Here is a 22,164-nt window from a genome sequence, read left to right on the forward strand (position 1 = left end):
GAAGTGCTTGTAGTGCAATGGCGTCTAGCTTTTGTGAAGCTAGTCTACGTCTGAGGCTGATCATGGGCTCGTGCAGCGGACAACGATACAACGGCACTGCGAACTGTTGATTTTCGATGCAGGAAAGACATAATGCAGTGATGAGAACGACTAGGAATAAAAGGACCGACAGAGCTCTACGTTGTTCCTCATGCAGCATCTACAACGAGAAGGTCCGACCTCATACCTTCCGCCAAACTTCTAGGATCGACGACCCAGATCGCAGCCTTCTCTACACCTACCGTACTCTCTGCCCCGTCTGGAGCCGTGATGCTGAAACCCGCGGCACGCCCCCTCGTTTTGAGCTCGCGCAGGATCGCCTTGACGCTCGCACGATTGGCAGTCATGGTCGTCCAGCCTTTGGTTGCTCCCCACAGCAAACTTCGCACCGTGTGCGCCGTCAGGCGAGGATTCGCCCGCGTCGTGGCCGCACGGGGGATGGGCTCGCCGTCGCCGTCCACGCCATCAGCGTCAACGGGTAGCGGGGGTAGACCTGACGGCGGTGCGTTGCCATCCGAGAGGATAGCCTTGCATGTGTGCGCAAGCTGGCGCGAGAACTCGGACCGCGTCGGCAGTGTCGTTATCCCCGAAGTCCGCTCATCTGGCTCGTCGTTCTGGGGAGGTTCGTCCGACGGGAAGACGCGTATCGGCAGTAAGGGGAGGTAATCCTTGGGGTACCTTGATCCCTGCCAGTACGCTTCTTCCGCGCTCGCTCCGCTCATTGTCGGTTCCACGAGGCTTGCAAAGAGCGCACGCACACGCCTCTGCTCCCCAGCACCGCCGATCTTGCTCAGCACGATCCGGAGACAGCGGTCCCGCGCCTCGGGGGTTGTCCAGAACTCGACGTTCTCGCAGAAAGCCGGAGATTGGAGGCGGTCGCGCATTTCTTGAAGAAGTCCACGCCCCCTTTCCTGGATCGCCTGGTTGGCGAGCGCGCGGGAGTGCTTGGCGGAGCCCTCTGCGGCGCTCTCATCCGTCGGCGCGCCCATACGCTCGCGTTTCCACGCAACGTACGACGGCGGCGGGACAAAGCGCGCCTCCGCCTCTTCTACTGAGTGCGGCGGTGGAGCGTGGGTGATGTCCGATACCAGGGCAATGAGTAGAGACAGGTCCAGGTTCACCTTCAGGGTAGGCTCTAAGCGCGAAGGGCCTCGTCTTTTTGGCATGAGCTTGGGTACAGAGTTTGGGTCACGCTCGCCGAGTTGGACTTCGAGTCCCATATCCCGAAGTGCACTAATCGTCTGCCCAATGCGGATGTCGTGCTCCTTGGGGTCTGAAGGCGACGGGTCCAACCGCGTTAGGCGAAGAGTAACGGACGGTGGCTTTGGAGGGGCCGTGCCCGGGATGGAATTTTGCTGGGCTGCCTCTACGAGAGCACGTCCCATGCGGAGCAACGAGTTGTCGAACTCTGTCTGTGCCAAACTGGGGCGGTGGCCGGAAGATGTCGAATGGGAAGATTCCGACTCAGAGTCTGAGTCGGTGAGATACGAGTCGAGCTCGCGAAATTCGGCAAGCATGCGCGAGTTCTTGACGCTGAACATGCAGCATAGACTCTCATTGAGCGAGTCGAGCGCAGTGATTATACAATACACGCGAAACTCACGTATTCACGCGGATCCACCTATGCCCGTTCTCGGCCACAACGTCTATCTTGACACCAGGAGACTTCTGCGATCCTCGCGTTCTTGGCGCAGGATGCACACTGTCGTAATAGGTCTGCCAGACACAGACGATTGGCGGCGGTGCAGCAGCACCTCATTCCACACCGCAGTGAGGTATGGCGCGTTCGTTGAGAGAGCCGGAAGATATGCGCTGTTGGGATCAGCCAGGAACTACTGAAGACAAAATCTCAGTCATTTCCTTGCGTAGACAGGGTCACACGAGGTTCAACCACGACTCACTTTCTCTAGGACGTCCAGATCGCGCTTCACCGCATCCCTCAACGCTCGCAGACCTGGCACCGACTCATGGGATGCTGTGCTTTCAGTTTTCTCCTTGTCAACATTAGCCGAGTCGAAGGAAGAATCCAAAACCGGTGGTTTGGATACGATTGGTCCGAAGTCGACGAGATCGCGTGAGATCGCATGTAGTTGATCTCGCAGATGGTGTAGTTCAAAATGTATGACTTCGTCTTGTGTGGAGGAACTTGAACTAGTCATAGGGTAGTGTGGTGGCATTCAAAAGTAAGAAAGTCAAACGTCCGCCTGGAGTGGATGATGGAAGGAAAACAGAAAGACGGTAGCGAATCTTCCGAGAGTCAGTGAGAGTTCCGAGTCGGTCTTTGGGCGCTTCCGCTTTCGGAAATTGTAATTTTTATATATCTTCACCGCGGTAGATACGTTCTGTAGTTCTGTTGAACTCACGGGAGCCTGACAGAAGCTTTACTTCCTGCATGGGCGACTTGTGCAGGCTTGATGGAGGGTCAACCCATACGGCGGAACGGCTACTACCGTCTAGTGCAAGAGTACAGTCTGAAAGCATGTGGTAGCGGTGACCCATATATACTTGACTCGGAGTCGCTCTGGCTTCAGCGTGTACGACCTGTTTTGCTTTTGCCCAATTACGACTATACACAGGAACCCCGTCATTGTCCACCGAAGATAAACTTACCGCAATAAGTGTGTGCCAGCCTCGAAAGTCCCGAGATTCATCTAGTGTGTATGCTTCTACGAGGAGCTGAAGATTTGTTCCGCACTTCGCATATGTGATGAGTATATGGAATCATGATCGGTCTCTGGAAGTACTCACGCGAAGATCCACAGAGCCTGTGGATTCATGTACGTATCCGGGGTGTATGGGAAGCGCACTGGACACGTCGATGTGTTATTGACTGCGACGCAGATGTACATATTATAGCGCTAACTCACGCTGAGGAAGGTCAGAGTAATACGCTGGTGATCCTGAGATGAGTATTGCACTCCGGTGCGAAGATTAGGTTTCACTCACCAATTGGGGTTTCCTCGTCCTCCCAGCTGTATGCTGTGCACATCTAGGGTCAGAGTCAAGTAGCTGCTGCTCTGGTTGTACACTTACCGGTTCTCCAGTTATGACTGCATCGAAGTCACAGTTATGCTCAAGATGTGAGTGGACGAGAAGAGCAGTATATCACCTACCGGAAGTCAGCGTTCACGAGCCTGCAATCATGAACGTCTTTGAATGTGTCGCATCCCATGTGAAGCGTACTCACAAGTCTGGGGGCGCCAAGGGGTCCTATAATTCAGTCAGTCACTAGCCCTCGCAGAATCACCAGAGGATACGGACGTCCTGCAGGCCAGCGGTCTTAATCTCCGAGTCGATGTCGTACCACTCCAAAACCTGTTCGCCAGCCATGCCCTTGAATTGCATCGTCTCGTTTGGCTTCCCGCCGAAGATCGCGATTGTCGTGTTGTGTCGCTCGTACATCAGCGTACTGAACTGCGCACAAGTTGAAGCGCAGTCGCCGTTGCCCACTACATTCGGACATGATTTGGTATGTTGAGGCTAGACACAGATCAGCGAGGTGCGTACCGATCGCAACCTTCGCCAGATCAAAGGGTGGCTCTGCAGGAATTGTGACGTTGAACGGCGTGCAGGCGTCCTACACTCAAGCAATCGGTGAGAAGTGCGCTGCGCCGATCGGACCACGTCTGCACTCACGTAAATGCGCTGCGACTCGTAGTACTCCACGCCGTTGATAGTCTTCGTCACATATGGGGTGATATAGTTGTATGATTCAGACAAGATGGTGTCATTCCCTGGGTAGGCCCCTGTGTTCACCGTCAGCTCAGGGATCGGGTGAGCGTGCACAGAACATACAGTTATCTGGAGGGTAGAAAGCGTAGGAGTCGTTGACACCCATGGCCATGTCGGCCGCAACGATCTTCTGGGCAAGGGTGTTTGCGCGAACAGCAGAGGAATAGCCTCTGTGAGATGTTTAGCCTGGCATATAGTCACGACCACCGATGGATTATGCTCTTACGGGAAACCAAAGTTCGCGCCTGCGAGATAGGAGTGGAGAAACTCGCCCAAGCAGACGTAGCCACCTTGAAGCGCAGTAAGTGATCTTTGCCTGGAAAGGTGACGAGACATGTACATACCACCGTTGTTCGACAGATCGATCAGCAACTGTGTTACACCCGCTTCTTGGAACGTGGAGATGACACTTGCAACCTGAGACTGGAACCCATAGTAGTCCTCAGGATCGAACGAGCCAACAAACATCTATGTCATGCCATTAACGTCCCGCAAGTGCTCTCATCGGACTGGGAGAGATGCATACCACACCAGTTTTGTTGTCCGGCAAGATATAGCTCCACAGGATATCCTCCCCATCGATCGCGGTCAAGTTGGGTACAAACTGCGACGGTATTCCTACACCCAGCGAGCTCGATGCCGCCAGCGCTGCCCGGGGCTGGCGTGTCGCACGTGAGTGGGCAATGGCAGAGCCCTGGGTCAAGTAGTCTACACCATTCGTCTCGTTGGTCGCCGCACAGTTGCTTGCCCAGCTGCCCATAAGAATCTGGTCATTCTGTGCATCAGACCACTAACATGTCCGTACGCACTAGGATGCAGCATCCTTGAACGGCTTTCCAAGGTACGATGATAAGTAAGGAACCACAATGGTCTCCGGTTCCGTCCCGTTTGCCAGGATGACCTCCATGGTCAGATTGTCCAAATCGGGGTATACGGGGCCAGCGAGATCACCGAACCGTTGCGAATAGTTGCCCGCGTTGATCCTGTAGCTGCTGAGCACGCTGTTCACCCGCACACCATGATCCAAGTAGTTGCCCGAGACCGTGTCGGCGATGTAGTCCACATACGAGTACGCAGACATGCCCTCGATGTTCACGACGCGTGCGCCTGCGAGCCGAGTCCAGTCGAAGCCGATCGAGTCGTAGTAGCCTGTGTAGTTCGTACCGAGGAGAGAGATGAACTCTACGAGGTCCGGAACGACATAGACGTCTTGGGCGCCGTCGACTTCGAGAGACACTACGGGCGCAGGGAGCAGGTTCTGGAAAGTCTGCCAATAGCAATAAGAGTACCAGCCTGTATGGCCGTCATTGAGGCTGTTCACCACATCGAAGAGATCTTTGTTGAATGCGTAGTCGGACTTTCAGGTCATCAAACGTCCAAATGAGCAATGTGTGTCAATGAATCACGTAAGACGTACGGTGTAGCTCGTGCTGTTGATTCTTGCCAATTCATCGCGTATGTGCACCGCTGGTTGGTCGAACACGGAAACGGGTGCCAAGTAGTAGTCCTCGAATGTGTAGAAGTCGAACACCTTGGAGACGACATCGAGCACGTTCTGGCGTAGCGTCTCGTTGAACGGAAAGTAGGACAGACAAGCTCGCGCGTCGGCAGGAGGAACATAGGCCAGCCCAGCGATCTTCGCGCAAGGATCTTCCTCCCGCGACTCATACGACCTCGGAGATGCTACGGAGCTACCTGGAAGTACGGGTACAGCGGCAAGAAGAGTGAAGCCTGTCGTTATGAAGCGCATCGTGTGAGGACACGGACCGGCAGCTACTACAAGTTCCTGCGTGCGGTCGAACACAAGAACAGGGGAATCACCGCAGCGAGTGTACTTATACGTACGGCGACCGTGAGACCTGTGTCACTAACATACCGCAGGATCGCATCCGGGACACTAAATTAGATGGCCGACCATGCTGGCAAGATGCGAGGACGTCCAAAGGGACAAGGAAAGACAAACTGGGCTATCGCTCGTCGAAGTCACATGGGCGTTGCATCCCAAGCCCAGTGTGATCATAATAGGCTGCGAGCTTGAGACGGTACCTATGCGGCCGCTGTCAGGCTTGTCCGTCTTACAGAGGCGTTGATGAGATCCTACGCTTAATTTAGTAGCCTATCATACACAATCAGCGAGGATCCTAGGACCACTCTCCGATTACCAAAGTGAAGATGCTTACGGCTGGTGTTGTCTACCCCAAATAGTGGTCCCGTCGCTTGGCATGCATTTGGAGTCGAATCTTCGGAAGCGTTGAATGTGGCGCATTTGATCTATCCCAGAGCTATCTAACAAAGTTGTTCGGTATGATTGTGATGGTAAGGGATTGATCGCAGAAGACAGCTGTATTATTCTGGGAGCACAGACTTACAGAACCGTGTCGGGTCCCGGGATAGATGCAACGGCCTGAAGGTGGTTCGTGAGACCCCGATGAGTCGGATCCGGACGCGCGGGGACGGCTTCCCGCACTCTGGACGCTGGAGAGCTCTAGACTTCCACCTGAGATTAGTGTCCGATGCTTGTCAGACGCTATGAGAATGCGGAGGGTGCGTAGGGCTAGAGATCGTCTGAAGACGGCACCCAACGACCGTGTGCTGGCGGTATGGACCGAAATCTAGTGAAAAGCTTTCAAGCCCAGATAGCCACTCCACTTCCATCTACTTCTCAGCGAATCAGAGAACGCTAGCTGCCATGACAGAGTCGGGGAGGTGGGCATACCAGTGTCGACGGCAGGATAGACTGAAGGCGAAGTTCTTCCCCTATGTACATTCTTTCGGGCAAGAATGCAAAAATGAGCAGATGCCGCGCATATAAAATTGCTGATCGCGGCGAATCAGTACGACAGGGGACGGAACATCGTAAATCTGAACGCGCACCAGGTTTGCTTGTGGCTCAGGGCCCACAATTTCCATTGAATGTGCGTGTCTTGCAAGGCTCGACGGGGGCGAACTTGTTCTGTTAGCTGGACCATTCCCCGTTCATCGAAGTGGTCAAAGAGTATGATCGCCCGTGCATATACTTTGGTTCGTTTAAACGAATCAGCACACGGCATCGATCATCCACAGGACTGCATACGCACCTGATTGACTCATGCTCCAACAGTAATGCCTATTCGGAAGTAAAGAGGAAAGAAGGAACCGAGAACGTCAAATGCGAGGTGTGAAACGAGATGAGCATTGTATGCGCAAGAAGCGTGTGTTTAGAAGCTCGGACGTGCGATGAGCGGTTTACAAGACAGCGATGGCAATGTGGATGATGAGACGAGGACAAGTAGTTCGAGACAGTGGTGGGAGAGGTATAACAGCAAGCAAGGAATGGTGGATCGTGGATATCGCTGGGAAGAGGGGTTACAACAAGCAAACGACGTATAGATTAGTGCCGATAGATAGCAAGTTAATTCCAACCGTTGGTCGGGGTATAGAAGAGAGTGTTCCGTTCAGGGATGGTCGATTGTGGACTCGTCCGCCTCAGGTTGAGGCTGGGTCGCTTCCCTCTTCTCCGCACTATCTGCCTTGCTCTCCGCACCCTTCTCTGCAACAGCGCTCAGACCGGGAATCTCCTCGCCTTCAGCATCTGCATCGCTCGTCTTCTCGTCCCCGGCAAGAGGTTCGGTAGAAACTGTGACAGGTGCAACATCGTCCGATGCGCTGGGCGCCTGTTCGGTCGTAGTCGCTTCCACGACAGGCTCCTCCACCTTCTCCTCTGTCGACTCTGTCGACTCTGACTTGACCTCCTCTGCCTCCTGAGTAGGTTGCAGTGTCGGCGAGTCAGGAAGAGGGACTGCGGCAGCCGTTGCAGCCGAAGCTGCGGGCTTGTCCTCCAGCTCGACCTCCTTCACGCCCTTCGTGACCGCCTTCACCTCGGGTTCCTCCGCCTCCCTCCCAGTGCGTACGGGGGTCTCCTCCCTCGTCGCCTGGCTATCATCCACAGACTCTGAGCGCTGTTTTTTCGCGGATGGTTCGGAGTCGGGCTCCGTCGAGCTCAACCGCCGCTTCCGGCCGATCTGCGGTGCAGAGGACGTCGCTGAGTTTGTGGGCACGCGTCAGACGCGTGTTCTACGCGCAGAAGGGTCTCCTCACCGTCTTCGCTCCAGGGTCGGTCGGGCCGAGGGAAAAATGAGCTGGAGATGCGGCGGATGAGCTTGTACATCGTCGTGAGCGACGCGGGGCGTGTACAGGAAGCGTGACAGCGCGTCGTGCATACCAAACCCCAGCTTGTGTGTCCTTGTTTGCGTCCCATACCCGTTTAAGCTCCGACAGATCGGTTGGCAGCGGGCCGGGAATTGCTGAAGGCATGGTCGTGGGTCGAATGATTGAATGTATGTTTTCAAAACATTCCATGACGGTACTGAGCTGGCTGCTACATTCTGTCATGAGCTGAGGAACGCCGCACGCAGCAAGGCAGGCTTGTCGCAAGAAAAGTCTTGGATAAACCTCTTTCGATTGCCCGATCGGGCGTGATCGTTTACCTAAATGATAAGTAAGATAAGCTGCTCGATCACCAGATCCAGAAGTCTCGAAGAATTGAAATGAAATCGATGACTCGGTAACTCGGACTTCGTTTCTACCACTGCAGCCTCAGCGGAGACCCTCTACTTGCATCTATCCACCGCATCCTACAGAACTCATCGACCATGACGCTCGACGTACTTCATTTCATTGACAACAAAGGCGGAAATGCGGAGGAAATCCGCGAGTCGCAGAGGAAGCGCGGGCTATCCGTAGAGTTGGTAGACGAGGTCATCCAGATGTACGCAGACTGGGTCAAGAGTACGCCGGAATCGAACCTCCTACTCGCCATATCTAACTGAATGTCAGTGGACTTTGAGTCAAATAATACTAGCAAGCAAGTGAACGCGATACAGAAGGAGATCGCTGCTAAGAAGAAGGTAGGCATCCATCGCCGTCGCGCGTTCGTGGACGGGCGCGTGACATCGTACTGTCCAGGCGAAAGAGAATGCGGACGAGCTTGTCGCGAAGAAAAAAGAGCTCGATGCACTTGTGATTGCGAAGAAGGCGGAGACTAGGGAGTTCGAGCAGAAGATGCGGCAAAAGGCGTCGACCGTAGGCAACATCGTTGGGCCCAACGTCCCTGTTAGCATTTCTGAGGTGTGTCCTAGACTCTTTCCTTTTGATATTACACTGAGTCACGGCAGTAGGACGACAACAAAACAGTCAAGACATGGCATCCAAAGGGCGAGGGTGTCGAGGTCGAGAAGAGAACAGACATCATGCCGCATCATGAAGTGCTTCTCCGGCTGGATGCTATGGACCTGGAACGAGGTGGGACCTAGCGCAATTCACGGTTCTGACTTCTCACAATCGAACACAGGAACTAAGATCACCGGCCATCGAGGGTACTTCCTGACCAACGACGGCATTGACCTGAACCAAGCCCTTATCTCCTACGGACTCGACTTCTTGCGCAAAAAGGGCTACAAGAAGGTCCAGCCGCCCTTCATGATGAACAAGGAGATGATGGCCAAGACGGCGCAGCTCGACCAGTTCGATGAGGAGCTCTACAAGGTGATCGCCGCCGAGGACGAGAAGTACCTCATCGCGACCTCCGAACAACCCATCTCTGCATTCCACTCGGATGAGTGGTTCGACTCGCCCGAGACGCAGCTCCCGATCCGCTACGCGGGCTACTCGACGTGCTTCCGCAAGGAGGCCGGCTCCGCCGGGCGCGACATGTGGGGCATCTTCCGTGTGCACCAGTTCGAGAAGATCGAGCAGTTCTGTTTGACTGAGCCCGACAAGAGCTGGCAGATGCTCGACACGATGATAGCGAACTCGGAGGCGTTCTACCAGAGCTTGGGCATCCCGTACCGCGTCGTGGCGATCGTCTCTGGCGCGCTGAACCTCGCAGCTGCGCAGAAGTACGATCTGGAGGCGTGGTTCCCGTTCCAGGGCGCGTACAAGGAGCTCGTCTCGTGTTCGAACTGCACTGATTACCGTGAGCACGTCCGGTCGTTGGTGTCTTACTCTAATATTGATGGATCTTGCTCCAGAGTCCCGGAAGCTTGAAGTGCGCTGTGGTCTCAAGACCAAGGACCAGTCGCGGAAACTCTATGTACACATGCTGAACGGCACGCTCTGTGCGACGGAGCGGGCGCTCTGTTGCTTGGTAGAGAACTACCAAACACCAGAGGTACGTCACATCCATAGTAGTACTCTGCTCACAGCTGACAGTGACACTAAAGGGAGTTGTGGTCCCTGAGCCACTCAGGCCGTACATGCAAGGCCGAGACTTCCTACCATGGGCGAAGGAACTTCCGAAGAACTTGCAGCGAAAACAGGCATAGGCACGACATGAAGAAGATGGAACAGGTGCCAGTAGTAGATGTACTGTATGTATTCGTGCGACTGCATTGTGTCAATTTGTACAGCGTGCTCTCGACCAGCCGAAGGAAATCCTCATATTTACACTATAAGCGCTACACGACGAGAAGACCCGGAAACGCAAGCACGAGCACTATTACTATAGGACGATGGGAGCAATGCGTGGAGAATAAGATACAATGATGCAGTGCGGATGAGAGAGCAACGGAGAGAACACCGGAGAAACGGGGTATGGACGACAACGGCGACGAGACTGATCAAATAGCGTCTAGTTGAGGAAACCGCGACACTTGGCAGAACCACATAAACAAGGGATCTTGTCCTGTTCAATAGGGAAGTGATAATCTGGGTCGAAATGTGTAAGTCTCCTGATGTGTTCAAGAGCAAGTAATAGGCACACCATAAGTAATTTCGCTGCCCAATTCAATGTCTTGCTTTGCATAGATGACGATCTTTTTCTCGCCATTGATCGTGATAATCCTCGCCGTGCAATTGGGCTCGCATGAGTGATTGATCAGGCGACTGCGGTATCACAATGAGTAAACTCGATTATATGACACCGCAAACATCCACATACCCAAGGTTCCCCTTCTTCGTCGCGTCCACCACCAAGTCTTCATCGATACGGAACAAGTAGCTGCTGCCAATACCCTGGCGCTCATACGCTTTCTCGCGCTTGTCGGCGACCTGTGCACGGATGATCTCGCCAACATACTCGATGACCATCTCCCCGCGCGAGATCTTCTCCATGGCGTACAAGCCCCAATCGTGGATAGGCGATCGCGCGAAGCGCAAGTGCTTCTTCCGCGTCTGCAGCTGATTGAACTTGATGAGCTCCGTCGCGGCCGACTCGCCCTTCGACAGCGCCATCGCACGTTGAACCTGGTTGATCTCTTCAAGACCTTGCGCACGTCGACGCGCGTTGGCACGGTTGGATCGCGAGGAAGTGACGTTCTGTTGAGCCGGCTGCTCCTTCTCGGGCGCCACTTCGTTGACCGTACTGCGAGACGCGTATTGGGCCACATACGCAGACTTCTCGGCATGTGAGATCTTGTAGTAGCCCTCCGTACGAGCGGAGCCAGTAACATGAACTCGAAAGGGAGGCGGTGCGCCAGGGTCGGGCGCAGGTACAGATGAAGGCTCTAGCTCGGATTCATCGATACCTATTTCTCGCGCTAGGGCAAGCTTTGTGAAGTACAAATCCTCGTCGTCATCGCAGATGCCTTGTGCGAAGGGGTCCGGGAGTACCAGCTCGCGAGTGGAGACAGATAGCTTCTTCCAAGTGGGCGATGCAGGAGGGGACGCTGAAGAGTCGAAGTGTGGCGTAGGCGTTACTCTGACTTGCGCGACCTCTGGTACATCGAAATCGAAATCGTCGGGCAGGACTTCGTGAACAACCTCCTGGACGACGGCCGGGACCTGGGCCTTCTTTGTCGCCTTCTTCGATGTCTTCTTCGTCTTCTTCGGAACAGGTGCTGGACCAACGACGTCGCCTAGCTCGTTCAGCTCGGGCTGCGTCTTGAGCCGCTTCCTGACAGGCTCCTCAACATCGGTGACCTCAGACGTGGACCGTTTCCGTGTGACATCCGGCAGTATGGGAGTGACCGGAAGGGAGAGGTCCTCATCTTCTGACTCGACGTCTTCGTTGACAACTGCCTTGGCTATGGTCACTGGGACGGTCTCGGGCACCTCATCCTCCGACTCGATATCCTCGTTAGTACCTTCTTGGTCACAGCCTTCTTGAGTCGCTTCCTCGGTCTTTCAACCACAGCTTCCTCCGCGAGAGACTCGATGTGTGACTCTGACCGAATCACTGCAAACTCCGGCTCCAGCTGCGGTGTTGCCAGTATAGGCGTATCGCGCTCCTCCCTAGGTCGCTTCCGTTGCTTCTTGAACGACAACCCGCGAAGACCAGCACCCCACTGCTTCGCCTCCTGCTCACCATCCGGCGCCCTAGCCACCCGTCTTGCCCTTTCGGACAGAACGAGCCTTTGGACACCGGTGCTGACTACTTGTCCAAGAGGTCCTTCTCAAGCGTCGTTCTGAGCTCCTTGATGACCAGACTCGCCGCCTCGTCAACCAACTCGCTGTCCGTCCAACGCTTCCGTGCAGGTGCAGACGGCGGAGCCGGAGCAGGGTGAACTGTCACATTCACCGACCGCGACGCGAGAGTACGGGAACCGTGGTTGAGCACCATCGCTGCACGCCGTGCGGAATCACTCGTCTCGAAGGTGACATACCAGCCCAATCGGTCTCTGAGGATCTGCGCAGAGCCACCGTGATCAGCGCGCACTGCAGACGGAGAAGGACGCGGAAGCAACGCGGGAAGCGTGCAAGCGCCCAGCACTGGCGACTTACCTTGTCAACCCTGAACCCTTGGAAGAACTGCCGCACGTCCTCTTCTCGCACTGCACTACCCAGCTGCCCACCGTGTCCATCCAAGGTAACATGTTCATACCCGTTCTTCGCTAATGCCTCTAGAACAATCTCGTGGTCCTTCTGGTACGCGTTCCGGGAAGACTGTCCCGGTCTTCGCATCACAGGTGACGGAGACCGCGATGGCGAACGCGACCGTGCGTCACGCTCGTCACGGCCACGGCGAGCCCAAGAACGAAGAGGCGTGGAGGACGATGATTCCGAGGCAGGTAATGGCGGTCGCGACGATGGCGGTTGTGCAGTGATCCCGTACTTGCCGACCGACATGAGTCGGGCGCGAAACGTCGGGGGAGCAACCTTGCGTACGCGCACAGGTGGTGCTCCCCTTGGACCAGTCGGAATACCGTTTAGATGGGCATTGGCAGGAGACGCGCCAGGCACGTCTACGGGCGTAGCGACTGGCTTCGGAGGCAGCTTCGCGCTAGCAGGCGCGGGTCGCATTGTTCCGCCCTTCTGCCATGGAGCAGGCGGGCGAGAAGAGTGAACCGAACCTATAGGTGTGTGCGCCGCTGTAGTGGACGGCGTTCCCCTGGCAGAACTCGCCTCCTTTGCCTTCTCTTCCCTCTCTTTCCGCCTCTTGTCCTCTTGGGTCTTGCGCTTCCGTGCGTTGAGCTCCTTCAGGATCGCCTGCAGCTTCCTTCCCTCTCCATCCAGTACAACCGTCATCTCCTCGCTACCTCCAGCAACTCCGTTCAGAGCAGTGAGTTTCTTTCCATGCTCCTTCTCCACGCACTTCCGTGCCTCGGCGTGTGTACTGTATTTGATGTACACTACCCAAGAGCAGCGCCAGACGTCCTGTCAACCTGCGGTTCGAATGAGTGATCGTGCCGTGTATTGAGAAACACCGTCGAATGTGCACGTTCGGCGTGAGCGGGGAGAGTCCCACACCAACACAGCAGTGGGAAGGGGAGGTCCCGTCGAGTTCGCATCATGCTAGTAACGCCGTCAATCCACGCGTGACGCCTCAACAATCGACTCACGTACCTCATACTTGACAGGGACCAAATCCGCCGCACCGGCCGCATCGTCTCCTTCCGCTTCACCTTCGCCTCCTTCCTCGGATCCCTCGCCACGGCCGGGTGTTCGCCCTCGATCACCTCGCCCTCATACCGAACACATCTCCTTCCCCTTCCCCCTCCTTTCACCCGCGCCTCTTCGCCCTGGTCCAAGCCAGCTCGCGCAGCTTGTCTGCTAGCATCCGGATTTGGCCATCGCGGTCCTTGTCGACCACGTGGTCGAATAGCACCTTGTAGTTCTTGCCTGGAGGGTACTCGGACTGCGCTGGTGGCCATGGTGGTAGGGGTGGAAGGGAGTAGACTTTCGTCTCTGCTGGGGGTGGCGGTGGTGATGACTGTGCGGAAGAGGGGTCGGCAGCGTGCGCTCGGGACCAGTAGGTAGAGGTCGTGATGAGGAGTCTGCAGGAGGATATGGGACATGGTTTCGAGGCGCAGTCGGGGGCAATCGTGGAGGGACTTCTGAGGGCGGTGGTAGTGGTAGTGGTTCGAATGTTGGAGGTATTGGAGGGACGGAGTTTAGGAGCAGGTAAGTCGGTGGTGGTGGTGGTGGTGGCGGGGAGGTTCAGATGACGGTGGTGGTGGTGGCGGGGGAGGTTCAGATGACGGTGGGGTGGAGGGTCAGACGGTGGTGGGGGTGGTGGTGGTGATTCGGATGGTGGAGGGGGCGGAGGTTCTAGGTCTGGTGGTGGCGGTGGTGGCGGTGGTGTTGAGCTCGGCGGGGGAGGCGGGGAGGCTCGGTCGTTGGTGGTGGTGGAGGTGGAGGTTCAGTCGTCGGTTGAGGAGGTGGTGGTCGTAGTCGAAAAGACACAGGCTGCGATCTATTGTTCGTCAGTCCGATGGCCTCGCCATTGACTGTGCTGGGCCCAGCGCCGTTTGTCTGAGGCACATGCGCGTACGGCAGTCCTCGCTGGGTCGTCCCCGACAACGGTGACGGCGTGGTGTCGTGTATCGCGCTCGGACTAGCGTGGTTTGGCGGCGTGTCGACCTGTTTACCTTTCAACGAGCTGCTCGGGCCTGAAAGCGGCGAGGTTGTCGCAGGACCCGCAGGGATCGAGCCGTGGCCATTCAAGTACGGCTTACCGCGTCCAGTGCCCCTCGCTCCAGATAGCAAGCTACGCGGTCCAGTGGGCGGTGTTGCTCCTATCCTCGAAGTGGTCGCCGAGGTCGAGGTCGAGGTCGAGGTCGAGGTCGAGGCTGTGGCCGAAGATGAAGACGCCCCGCCCGGAAAGGAGCTCAGCAACGCGCGAGGTGCGCGTGGGGGAGCCTTCCCTGACATTAGCGGCCAGGGCTGGCGCGTACGTAGCGTGGAGAGGAAGAAAGGCGATGAGGAGATGGTGGTTAAGAGCGAAGAGCCGGCGCCGCGCTGGCCACCACCTCACTCACCTCCCGCGGCGATTTTTCTCAAAGTCCACAACATTATTCTCGCTCACTCGCGACAACTTGTCGTACTCAAAAAGAGTGAAGGTCCTAAGAAAGTCCGCTATGCTCACGCAGTTGAATATGTATTCGCCTCGCCAGCTCAGCTCTACGCCCCAGAAACCCCCAAATCGCCCCCATCAGCACGACAGCCGCCGCAAAACCTTCCTCCCTGATCCCATGCTCCTCCACCGGACCACACAATGCTTCCAAAGAGGACATTCGAGCGTTGTAGCGCAAAGATGATGATGGTTGACGGCGAGGAGGAGATGGGCGAGTTGCAACACACATCGTGGGCGCGAGTCAACTTGTGGGCCGGTGGCTGGCCCGCTTGCCACCTTCGTCTTGAACTGAAATGTCTGCCTCTCGCAGACGGTCGCTCTTCCGGCCATGCATCGACTTACACAACGGCCAAGTCAAGCAGATCGTAGGGGGGACGCTCTCAGAGAACGACCCGAGCACGCTGCGCACCAACTTTGTCGCCAGGCGCGTTTTGCCCTGATCGCACCCGTCTCCGTTCGACTTACGAGAGATCCAGCCATCCATCTGCGTATTACGCCGAGCTGTACAAAACACACGGCCTCGAGGGTGGGCATGTCATCAAGCTCGGGCCAGGGAACAATGACGCCGCGAGGGAAGCATTGCGAGCATGGGAAGGTGCGTCTCGGCGTATTCTGCGCAGGCGACCTGCTGACCCGCCACGTCGCACAGGCCACTTGCAGGTCGGCGGGGGTATTGACGATACGGACTGCCGCGAATGGCTGGAGGCGGGGGCGAGCAAGGTCCTCCGACGATGACAGGCGATCCGCGACTGTGTTTGACTCGTGTGCCGCAGGTCATCGTCACATCGCACCTGTTTCCTGACGGCAGGTTCTCTCTGGAGCGGCTGCAGCGAATATCATCGTTGACGGGGAAGGAGCGACTCGTCGTCGATGTCAGGTGAGACTATGCTGCTGCTCTGATAGTATCCCACTACATCGCGCTGCTACAGTTGTCGACGGGTTTGGGACAGGTGGTTCGTCGCTACGAACAAGTGGCAGATGATCACAGACATGGAAGTCAACAAGGTTGGCTCGGCGCCCCGCCAGTTAACTGAAGCTTCCTAGATTCGCTATGTGTCGAATATTGCAGGTAAGGCGTGAACAGTGTTTGCGCCGAGACCCGACCATCTTCACAGTGAATTCTGGTACATGCCGCGATGTGGAAGGCCTCTGCGAGGGAATCGATGAGAGCTTGTACCAGTACGTTCGCATTCAGCCGCGACTTGCACTGAGTGTTGGCTTTAGAACTCGGTGAATGGGTCACCATACCGACTACTATGCAGGAGGAGCAAAGAGTGAGTCGATTCAGCCTTACATCTGTTCATTATCTGACGCATTCTTGAGGCATCGACGACTTGCAACGGTCGATCGCCTCTCAAATGGTCGAGTAGACCTCACGTACGGGAGGTGAGCATTCCAGCCTTTCAATGTACCGCGCTCATGTCTCTCAGTTCGCTGGATATTTTGGCGGCACGCTCGTAAGTTGAGACCTTGTACAGTACCACAAGCCGCGAACAGACACGACGAGTAGTAGAGTGTGGCTGATCTGCTCAGACTATCTTTGACAGCTTCGACGACGCCGCAAGGGTCATTTGTCCTCACGAAGAATACGTCGTATTGCACAGCATATAGCGATGACTGTCACGCCTGATGCTGCGACGACCGATTCGGAGGCCTTTGCAACAACATTGTGGTCACTCGCACCAGCGTCGTACTAGCTCTATTTGGATTTTGTGACATCTCGCCCACGCATTGAGACAGAGTATCACCTTGGCAAACAGACCGCCTTCTCGGAGATACGTCTGCGCATCACTGGATCTGGTGCGTCCAATGTTTGAACACAGCTTGTCCGTGCGCGCTGATGGGTTGGCAGTCACGAAGGAAGAGCTGACTGTCGCGTTCGACCCACGGTTGACCTGGTCCAACCCTGGTCCGAGGCTTTTCATTGATCACTCGGGCGAGGCGGTAGGTGGGGATTGTGTTGGATTGGATCATAGTCTGCCAATGCAAGCCAAGTCTGGACTTGACTTTGTCCCATCGACGGCATGATGCCGGCGCCATACCGGCATGATTGTTCGTGCACGACATAGTCGCAATGCCTGACGTACGGCACCATTCCTCGCCCGAGTGATTTGAACGAGCTAACACTACACTGGGCACAGTCTTGTGACCAAATGTCAATGAGCGGGAAGAATGAGTCGGAGGGGTTTTCCAAAGAAATTCGGTGACAAGTTTGAGCTGACCGTTCCTGATCCCGCCGTGATGGGCGCGCCGCGGTGGCGCGCGGCCTTGGGCGACTCAGACTTCCGACTTTTATTTATTCGTTGAGGTTGAGCACGGCCTTGTTATGATCTCTATAAAACGGCAGCCTTTCGTATGTGGAGACCGGTACAGACAACCAGGATTTGAACATTGTGAAGGATTCTGTGATCTGTCCGACGGACGACTAGACGGTCTCCACTGAGCGCCTGCTTTACGTCCGCGCCCGGTAATTCATAAAGCGGGCCGCCGACAGACCACGACCATCTTCTCCTTCTCATCCCGCATCTGGCCAGCTCGTCTTGCTTTCTCCTTCTCCTCCTACCGTTTGCTTGCTCTTCTGAACGACCCAGAAACGTATTGTCCCGTCTATCTGCGGCAGCCCGATAGTGCTCAGCCACCAGATTGCGCTTCTCCCACCGGACCCTGTCTCACGACCCATAATCTCCTCTACCCTGCCCTTGGTAGCTCTGCGCGGCTTGACTGGACTCTCTGACATGTCCTCGCCGTCCACCTCGCGCCTCAGCCCGTGCTGCGAGCGCTGTCGCACCGCCAAGTACACCCTGGTCGCCCTCTCGCTCGTATGGGCATCTCCAGCAAGCGCAGCGCCTGCTGTCGCCCAGGAACTGGTCAGGAGGGATGATGGTGGCATGGCCGATGCTGGGCCTGCTGCAGTGGCTGTTTGGGTGAGTCTTCAATCCTTTGGAGCTCCCGTATTGCGTCGATTTGGATGGGCTTTGCTTGTGGTCTTGTGCTCAGCCAGAGCGTCTACAAGGAGTACGAACGTGGGCTACTGTTCACTGCACACGATCGCGGTCACCGCTTACAGCCTGGACAAGGCATGTTGGCAACTAAATCCACATCGTCGGGTCAAACGCACCTAGGCGGAGTACAGTGGGTTTGATATGGGATGGCGCCGGACTTCGACGGCCAGGTTGAGCCAGGCCGCCGCAACCTTGACTACGGTGGCCCAAGTTGAGCAGCAGTGTCCGGATTATTGAATACCAATATCCGACGACCTCCGCTTCTATGCACACTTTGTGCGGGGCACAACGATGTAGAAAAGGTGTATCTGGTCCACCCCTGTAGCAAGCCCTCGGACGCCTGTCTATGCGTTGCGGAGGCTCGGTGACATTCTGGCCGTTACGTCCAGAGAAGTTCCGAGATATATGGTACTGGGCAGCGCACTCGTGGATGCTCTACGACGGGCACGATTCCCTCGGCTGGTCTTGCGCGTCCTGATGGACGATATCGCGTTGGCGTGCAGAGTCAGAGATCATGGGTGTCCTACGCCTGGATGCCCGTCAATCTCCCCGGATGCGACAGAAGTCTGGCATGCGTCTTATCGCGCTACTCAAGCTGGGCACCCGAGATGTCCTGGACAGCGAGCCCAGCGCACCGCCAATGACTGCGTTTGTCGCGCTCCGGTCCCATCATTTGGCCTTTATACAGGTTGAATTGACCGAGTCCAGTCGCACTGCCCAATTTCGCGTTTTGGTCGGTGGTTTCTCTATATACTTCCTGTCATGAAGCTGTGCTACGCGTCGTACAGACCGGATGGTCGGGTGTGGGGCCATTGGGCGCTTAGCGCAGGCACGGTATATTTGACTGGGCACACTCTGAAGTCTATCCGCGGAGTCACACGACAGAGGGCGACGCTGCAAACAGTGGCCTTGTCATAGCTACAAAGGGACTTGAGTCCGTGCGCGGCAGGCTCAGATACGAGCAATCAGTGGTAGAGCCGTGCGACTAGCGGTAGCCGTGACCATGAGCCTTGGAGCACCATGGTGTGGAACCTGCTCTAGATTGCGGCAATTGTAGTATTGCTGTGGGCTTTGCTCACGAATGACGCGCCGCTGTGCTGCCCGCCACACCATCGGTTTTCCTCGCACAGAGGTACTCCAATCTCCACTGGCATGCTGGAGTTGCGAGGCAACGCCATCTTCTCGTTCGTCGCAGAGTGGTCACAGTGCGGACCAATTTGCAACGAATGAGTGCAGACGCTTGGGACGCTCCTAAGCTGTGTGCGCTCGCCCCTTTATTGGCAACGGAAGCTGTCGTCGCGATCGTCTATCTTGCCTCAAGCGTTCAGACGCTGCGGAGCTCGCAGAACTTCTAAATGGCGGTCTCGTTGTTGCACCGGAAACCCCCCTTACGCCCCTTGTTGCCCTTGCGAAGCCCATCCAAGCATACATCACTGCCCGTCCTCGATCTGCGTTGAGTCTTCTTACTGACCCTGAGCTGCAGATCCCAATCGTCGGTGTTGGGCTCTTCATCTTCGCGAGCGCCATGGCGTACCGCATGCGGAAACGATCGGTTACACCGACGCGGACGACGTCGGCGACGAGCCAGACGTCGTCCCACCAGTCACTGATGAGTCGGATGCGGGCATGGAGTTCGCGCCCGGTCACAGTGCCCGGCATGCAGGCGCGCGAGCTCACGGCCGAGCAGCTCGCCGGAACCACAGGGCGCAGCAATCGACGGCGGCGGCCGCACAGCACCGCGTCGACACGCTCGACGAGGAGCTTGCCGCTGTACATGAAGGAGCCTGGCGAACAGGAGGTCGTTGTCTTCAGGTGCGTCCGTGTGCCGCTTCCCAGGCGCCTGTCGTTGACGTCTCCACAGGGGACGCGAAGACCTCACCCCAGGGAGCGCGAATGCGCTGCTCTCTCCTGTGCAAGAAGGCGCGACGCCCGACACGCGCCGCGACAGTATCTCCAGCCTCGCAGAACCCGACACGCCGCTGCTCGACAACGCGATCCCTCTCACGCGTGCGCGGACGGAGGACTTGCGCTTGCCGTCCACGATTCCGATGCGCCGCACGATCAGCGTCCGCCCCAGCATGGATACGGTCGGCGGAGACAGCTCAGAGTCTGCGGCACCCAGTGAGGATCAACACGATCACGAGCACGAGCGTGGCCCTGCGCCCCCATATCGCGAGTCCATTGGCCAGGACTCGGGCGTCGCATTCGACGACTCCACTGACGCTGGCCATACCCAAAGCTTCCCCGTCATCGACGCTGACGGTTCTGCGGCAGAGGTAGACCATCCTTCTGCACAGCGTGGAAGCAGCAGCGGTACGCTCCGCCGGCCGCATCTCTTCGGGCGCGGCGATCCTTCGTCGGGGTCGGGCAACACTTCTGCTCTGTCCGTCCCGCGTCTGCTCTCGCTCTTCAACCCGAATCGCCCGAACCCCGGCGGTGAGAGCGCTGTGGAAGGCCTCCCTCGGTCGTCGGATGTCGGCCCGCTTCCCCCGACGCCGCCGTCGCCTGTGACGCCCCGACGTCGTCCGCGCGGCGCGACCGTCGCTACGCCGCCCGGATCACCACGTCCCGGCTCCTCCGGCTCACCCTATCGCACACACCGTCCTTCGCACTCAGGCTCGGCATCTGGCCTCTCTGCTATGTTCCGCTCGCGCTCGAATACTTCTGGGACAGCCCTCGGTGCCGCGCTCACCTCGCCGTCGACGTTGTCGGTTCACTCAATATCGGCGCCACTTACACACACGGTCGTGCGTACGGAGCTGATGTACCCGAGGGCGGGCCCGACGCCCGACCAAATGAAGTTGCTCGCGAGCGTGGAGAGCTTCAAGCAGTTCGGCGTGCCGTATGGCCCCGATGCGATCGCGTTTGCGAGCACGAGCCGGGTGGACCTGTTGAACCCACCGCCGGTGTTCGAGGAAGTTGTAGGACAAACTGGTACTGGCGAGAGCGGGCGGGATGCATCCGCATCAATCTCGAGGACGGGCGGCGAAGGGCTTGCATCAGATGTGCGGGAGCACTCGCCAGGGTCGTCGCCGTCGAGCAGTCCAGAACCATCACCACAGTTGCCGCCTGGTGAACCCGCGGCTGTTGCACGCGCTTCTCAAGACGACTCGGCGCCATCGCAGGAGACCGTGGAGGAGTTGTCCGGGGAAGGCCGTTTGCAAGACTCACAGCAGGAGGAAGCACAGGCCAAGGCGCCCCCGACTTTGTCGCCATACTTGCCTGCTCAAGTAGCGCCAGCGCAGCCAAAGGAGCCTCTCACAGCGGACGGTGTCAAGAAGATCCTCCGACCCCTGGCCCCGCCCACGTCGTTCAAAGGTGCTTCGGTGCCTGCCCCTCTGGCAACACCTGGCTCGGTGCGTCCTGGCTCTAGGGCGAGTTCCTGTATGACGTTCGCAACGGCCCAGGAGGGCGAGTCCGTGCCGCCCACGCCTGCACCGGAGGCTGAAGGTCCCACAATGACCGAGGACGGACGAATGCGCGAATCGGAGGAGGATTTACCCTCGATCTCGCCAGCAACGCCGAAGCGCAAACGCGGGTCTCTGCTTGATGCTGATGCGACCTCGACGATCCTGGATGCGGAAGACACGAAACCCGACGAAGCCGAAACGAGGATAGAAGAGGCTGTGGTGGCATCCTCGTCGGACGACGCGATCCTCCGCAAGTCTCTAGACACGACCTCAATCACGCTGCCGTCTCTGCAAGCTGATGCACCGCCCTTTGTGGCAGCGCAATCCGAAGAGGTGGCAGTGTGATCTTCATGACCCGACGACGCGAATCTCAATGCTAGATCTATTATTGTGTGTACTACTAGGGCAGCTTGGTCGGTTCATTCCTCTTCATGGACTGCATTTGACCATCACGCCTGCATCAGGACAATGTCCTTATTTCTTACCTGCGGATCCCTTTCCTATTCGACTGGTCACTGAATCTGACTCCCATCATTTGACGCCGCCGAAAGGCGTATGTCAGTCGTCCAATCATCTGTAACCGGCGTCTTAGCACAACTCCTATGGCACACCTTGGTTACCCGCTGCTATACGTCCGTAGTGCCGTTCCGTCCGCCCTAGACCCTGCATCCACCGCGACACCTTTAGCCAGGGAATGGAGTATGTTTTATGA

At 56.9% G+C, this 22,164-nt stretch overlaps 9 protein-coding genes across 9 annotated transcripts; 4 read left to right on the forward strand and 5 right to left on the reverse strand.

Annotated features, from left to right (window-relative positions):
- Positions 1 to 188: 188 nt before the first annotated feature.
- On the reverse strand, positions 189 to 2,198 carry B0H18DRAFT_1086043 (uncharacterized protein; the record flags this gene model as incomplete). Its single annotated transcript, XM_048031985.1, has 4 exons — positions 189 to 1,572; positions 1,643 to 1,755; positions 1,794 to 1,871; positions 1,941 to 2,198. The coding sequence occupies 4 exons, from the start codon at positions 2,196 to 2,198 to the stop codon at positions 189 to 191; spliced, it is 1,833 nt and encodes a 610-aa protein (XP_047890973.1).
- Positions 2,199 to 2,783: 585 nt separating this feature from the next.
- On the reverse strand, positions 2,784 to 5,521 carry B0H18DRAFT_879941 (uncharacterized protein; the record flags this gene model as incomplete). The annotated part of the gene is made up of 15 exons (XM_048040728.1): positions 2,784 to 2,845; positions 2,907 to 2,930; positions 2,986 to 3,018; positions 3,073 to 3,089; positions 3,153 to 3,173; positions 3,227 to 3,249; positions 3,301 to 3,488; positions 3,547 to 3,616; positions 3,676 to 3,773; positions 3,826 to 3,941; positions 3,998 to 4,061; positions 4,116 to 4,239; positions 4,298 to 4,523; positions 4,581 to 5,128; positions 5,189 to 5,521. 15 exons carry the CDS (start codon positions 5,519 to 5,521, stop codon positions 2,784 to 2,786), a joined length of 1,947 nt encoding a protein of 648 aa, XP_047890974.1.
- Positions 5,522 to 7,205: 1,684 nt separating this feature from the next.
- Positions 7,206 to 7,918, reverse strand: B0H18DRAFT_1121246 (uncharacterized protein; the record flags this gene model as incomplete). Its single annotated transcript, XM_048034298.1, has 2 exons — positions 7,206 to 7,792; positions 7,849 to 7,918. The coding sequence occupies 2 exons, from the start codon at positions 7,916 to 7,918 to the stop codon at positions 7,206 to 7,208; spliced, it is 657 nt and encodes a 218-aa protein (XP_047890975.1).
- A 484-nt stretch (positions 7,919 to 8,402) lies between these two features.
- On the forward strand, positions 8,403 to 10,073 carry B0H18DRAFT_879887 (serine-tRNA ligase; the record flags this gene model as incomplete). The annotated part of the gene is made up of 7 exons (XM_048040719.1): positions 8,403 to 8,538; positions 8,587 to 8,657; positions 8,716 to 8,877; positions 8,928 to 9,051; positions 9,101 to 9,724; positions 9,780 to 9,919; positions 9,972 to 10,073. 7 exons carry the CDS (start codon positions 8,403 to 8,405, stop codon positions 10,071 to 10,073), a joined length of 1,359 nt encoding a protein of 452 aa, XP_047890976.1.
- Positions 10,074 to 10,378: 305 nt separating this feature from the next.
- Positions 10,379 to 11,253, reverse strand: B0H18DRAFT_879903 (uncharacterized protein; the record flags this gene model as incomplete). Its single annotated transcript, XM_048040723.1, has 3 exons — positions 10,379 to 10,455; positions 10,511 to 10,632; positions 10,688 to 11,253. Coding segments are annotated over 3 exons (765 nt in total), but the record flags the coding sequence as incomplete, so codon positions are not given.
- A 405-nt stretch (positions 11,254 to 11,658) lies between these two features.
- B0H18DRAFT_537958 (uncharacterized protein) lies at positions 11,659 to 13,344 on the reverse strand. Its single transcript, XM_048038520.1, has 2 exons — positions 12,469 to 13,344; positions 11,659 to 12,373 (listed from the first exon to the last, which is right to left on the reverse strand). Exons 1-2 carry the CDS (start codon positions 13,210 to 13,212, stop codon positions 12,119 to 12,121), a joined length of 999 nt encoding a protein of 332 aa, XP_047890978.1. The 5' UTR covers positions 13,213 to 13,344; the 3' UTR covers positions 11,659 to 12,118.
- A 707-nt stretch (positions 13,345 to 14,051) lies between these two features.
- Positions 14,052 to 15,154, forward strand: B0H18DRAFT_1121249 (uncharacterized protein; the record flags this gene model as incomplete). The annotated part of the gene is made up of 3 exons (XM_048034299.1): positions 14,052 to 14,088; positions 14,179 to 14,389; positions 14,464 to 15,154. The coding sequence occupies 3 exons, from the start codon at positions 14,052 to 14,054 to the stop codon at positions 15,152 to 15,154; spliced, it is 939 nt and encodes a 312-aa protein (XP_047890979.1).
- Positions 15,155 to 15,333: 179 nt separating this feature from the next.
- On the forward strand, positions 15,334 to 16,430 carry B0H18DRAFT_879937 (uncharacterized protein; the record flags this gene model as incomplete). The annotated part of the gene is made up of 7 exons (XM_048040727.1): positions 15,334 to 15,456; positions 15,509 to 15,635; positions 15,690 to 15,760; positions 15,814 to 15,917; positions 15,970 to 16,036; positions 16,110 to 16,270; positions 16,364 to 16,430. The coding sequence occupies 7 exons, from the start codon at positions 15,334 to 15,336 to the stop codon at positions 16,428 to 16,430; spliced, it is 720 nt and encodes a 239-aa protein (XP_047890980.1).
- Positions 16,431 to 17,556: 1,126 nt separating this feature from the next.
- B0H18DRAFT_1020200 (uncharacterized protein) lies at positions 17,557 to 21,973 on the forward strand. Its single transcript, XM_048029471.1, has 3 exons — positions 17,557 to 17,964; positions 19,526 to 19,854; positions 19,904 to 21,973. The coding sequence occupies exons 1-3, from the start codon at positions 17,776 to 17,778 to the stop codon at positions 21,795 to 21,797; spliced, it is 2,412 nt and encodes an 803-aa protein (XP_047890981.1). The 5' UTR covers positions 17,557 to 17,775; the 3' UTR covers positions 21,798 to 21,973.
- The last annotated feature ends 191 nt before the right edge of the window (positions 21,974 to 22,164 follow it).

This window comes from Fomitopsis serialis (genome assembly GCF_022376445.1).
Source record: "Fomitopsis serialis strain Sig1Antser10 chromosome Unknown B0H18scaffold_58, whole genome shotgun sequence".
NCBI classification, from domain to species: domain Eukaryota; kingdom Fungi; phylum Basidiomycota; class Agaricomycetes; order Polyporales; family Fomitopsidaceae; genus Fomitopsis; species Fomitopsis serialis.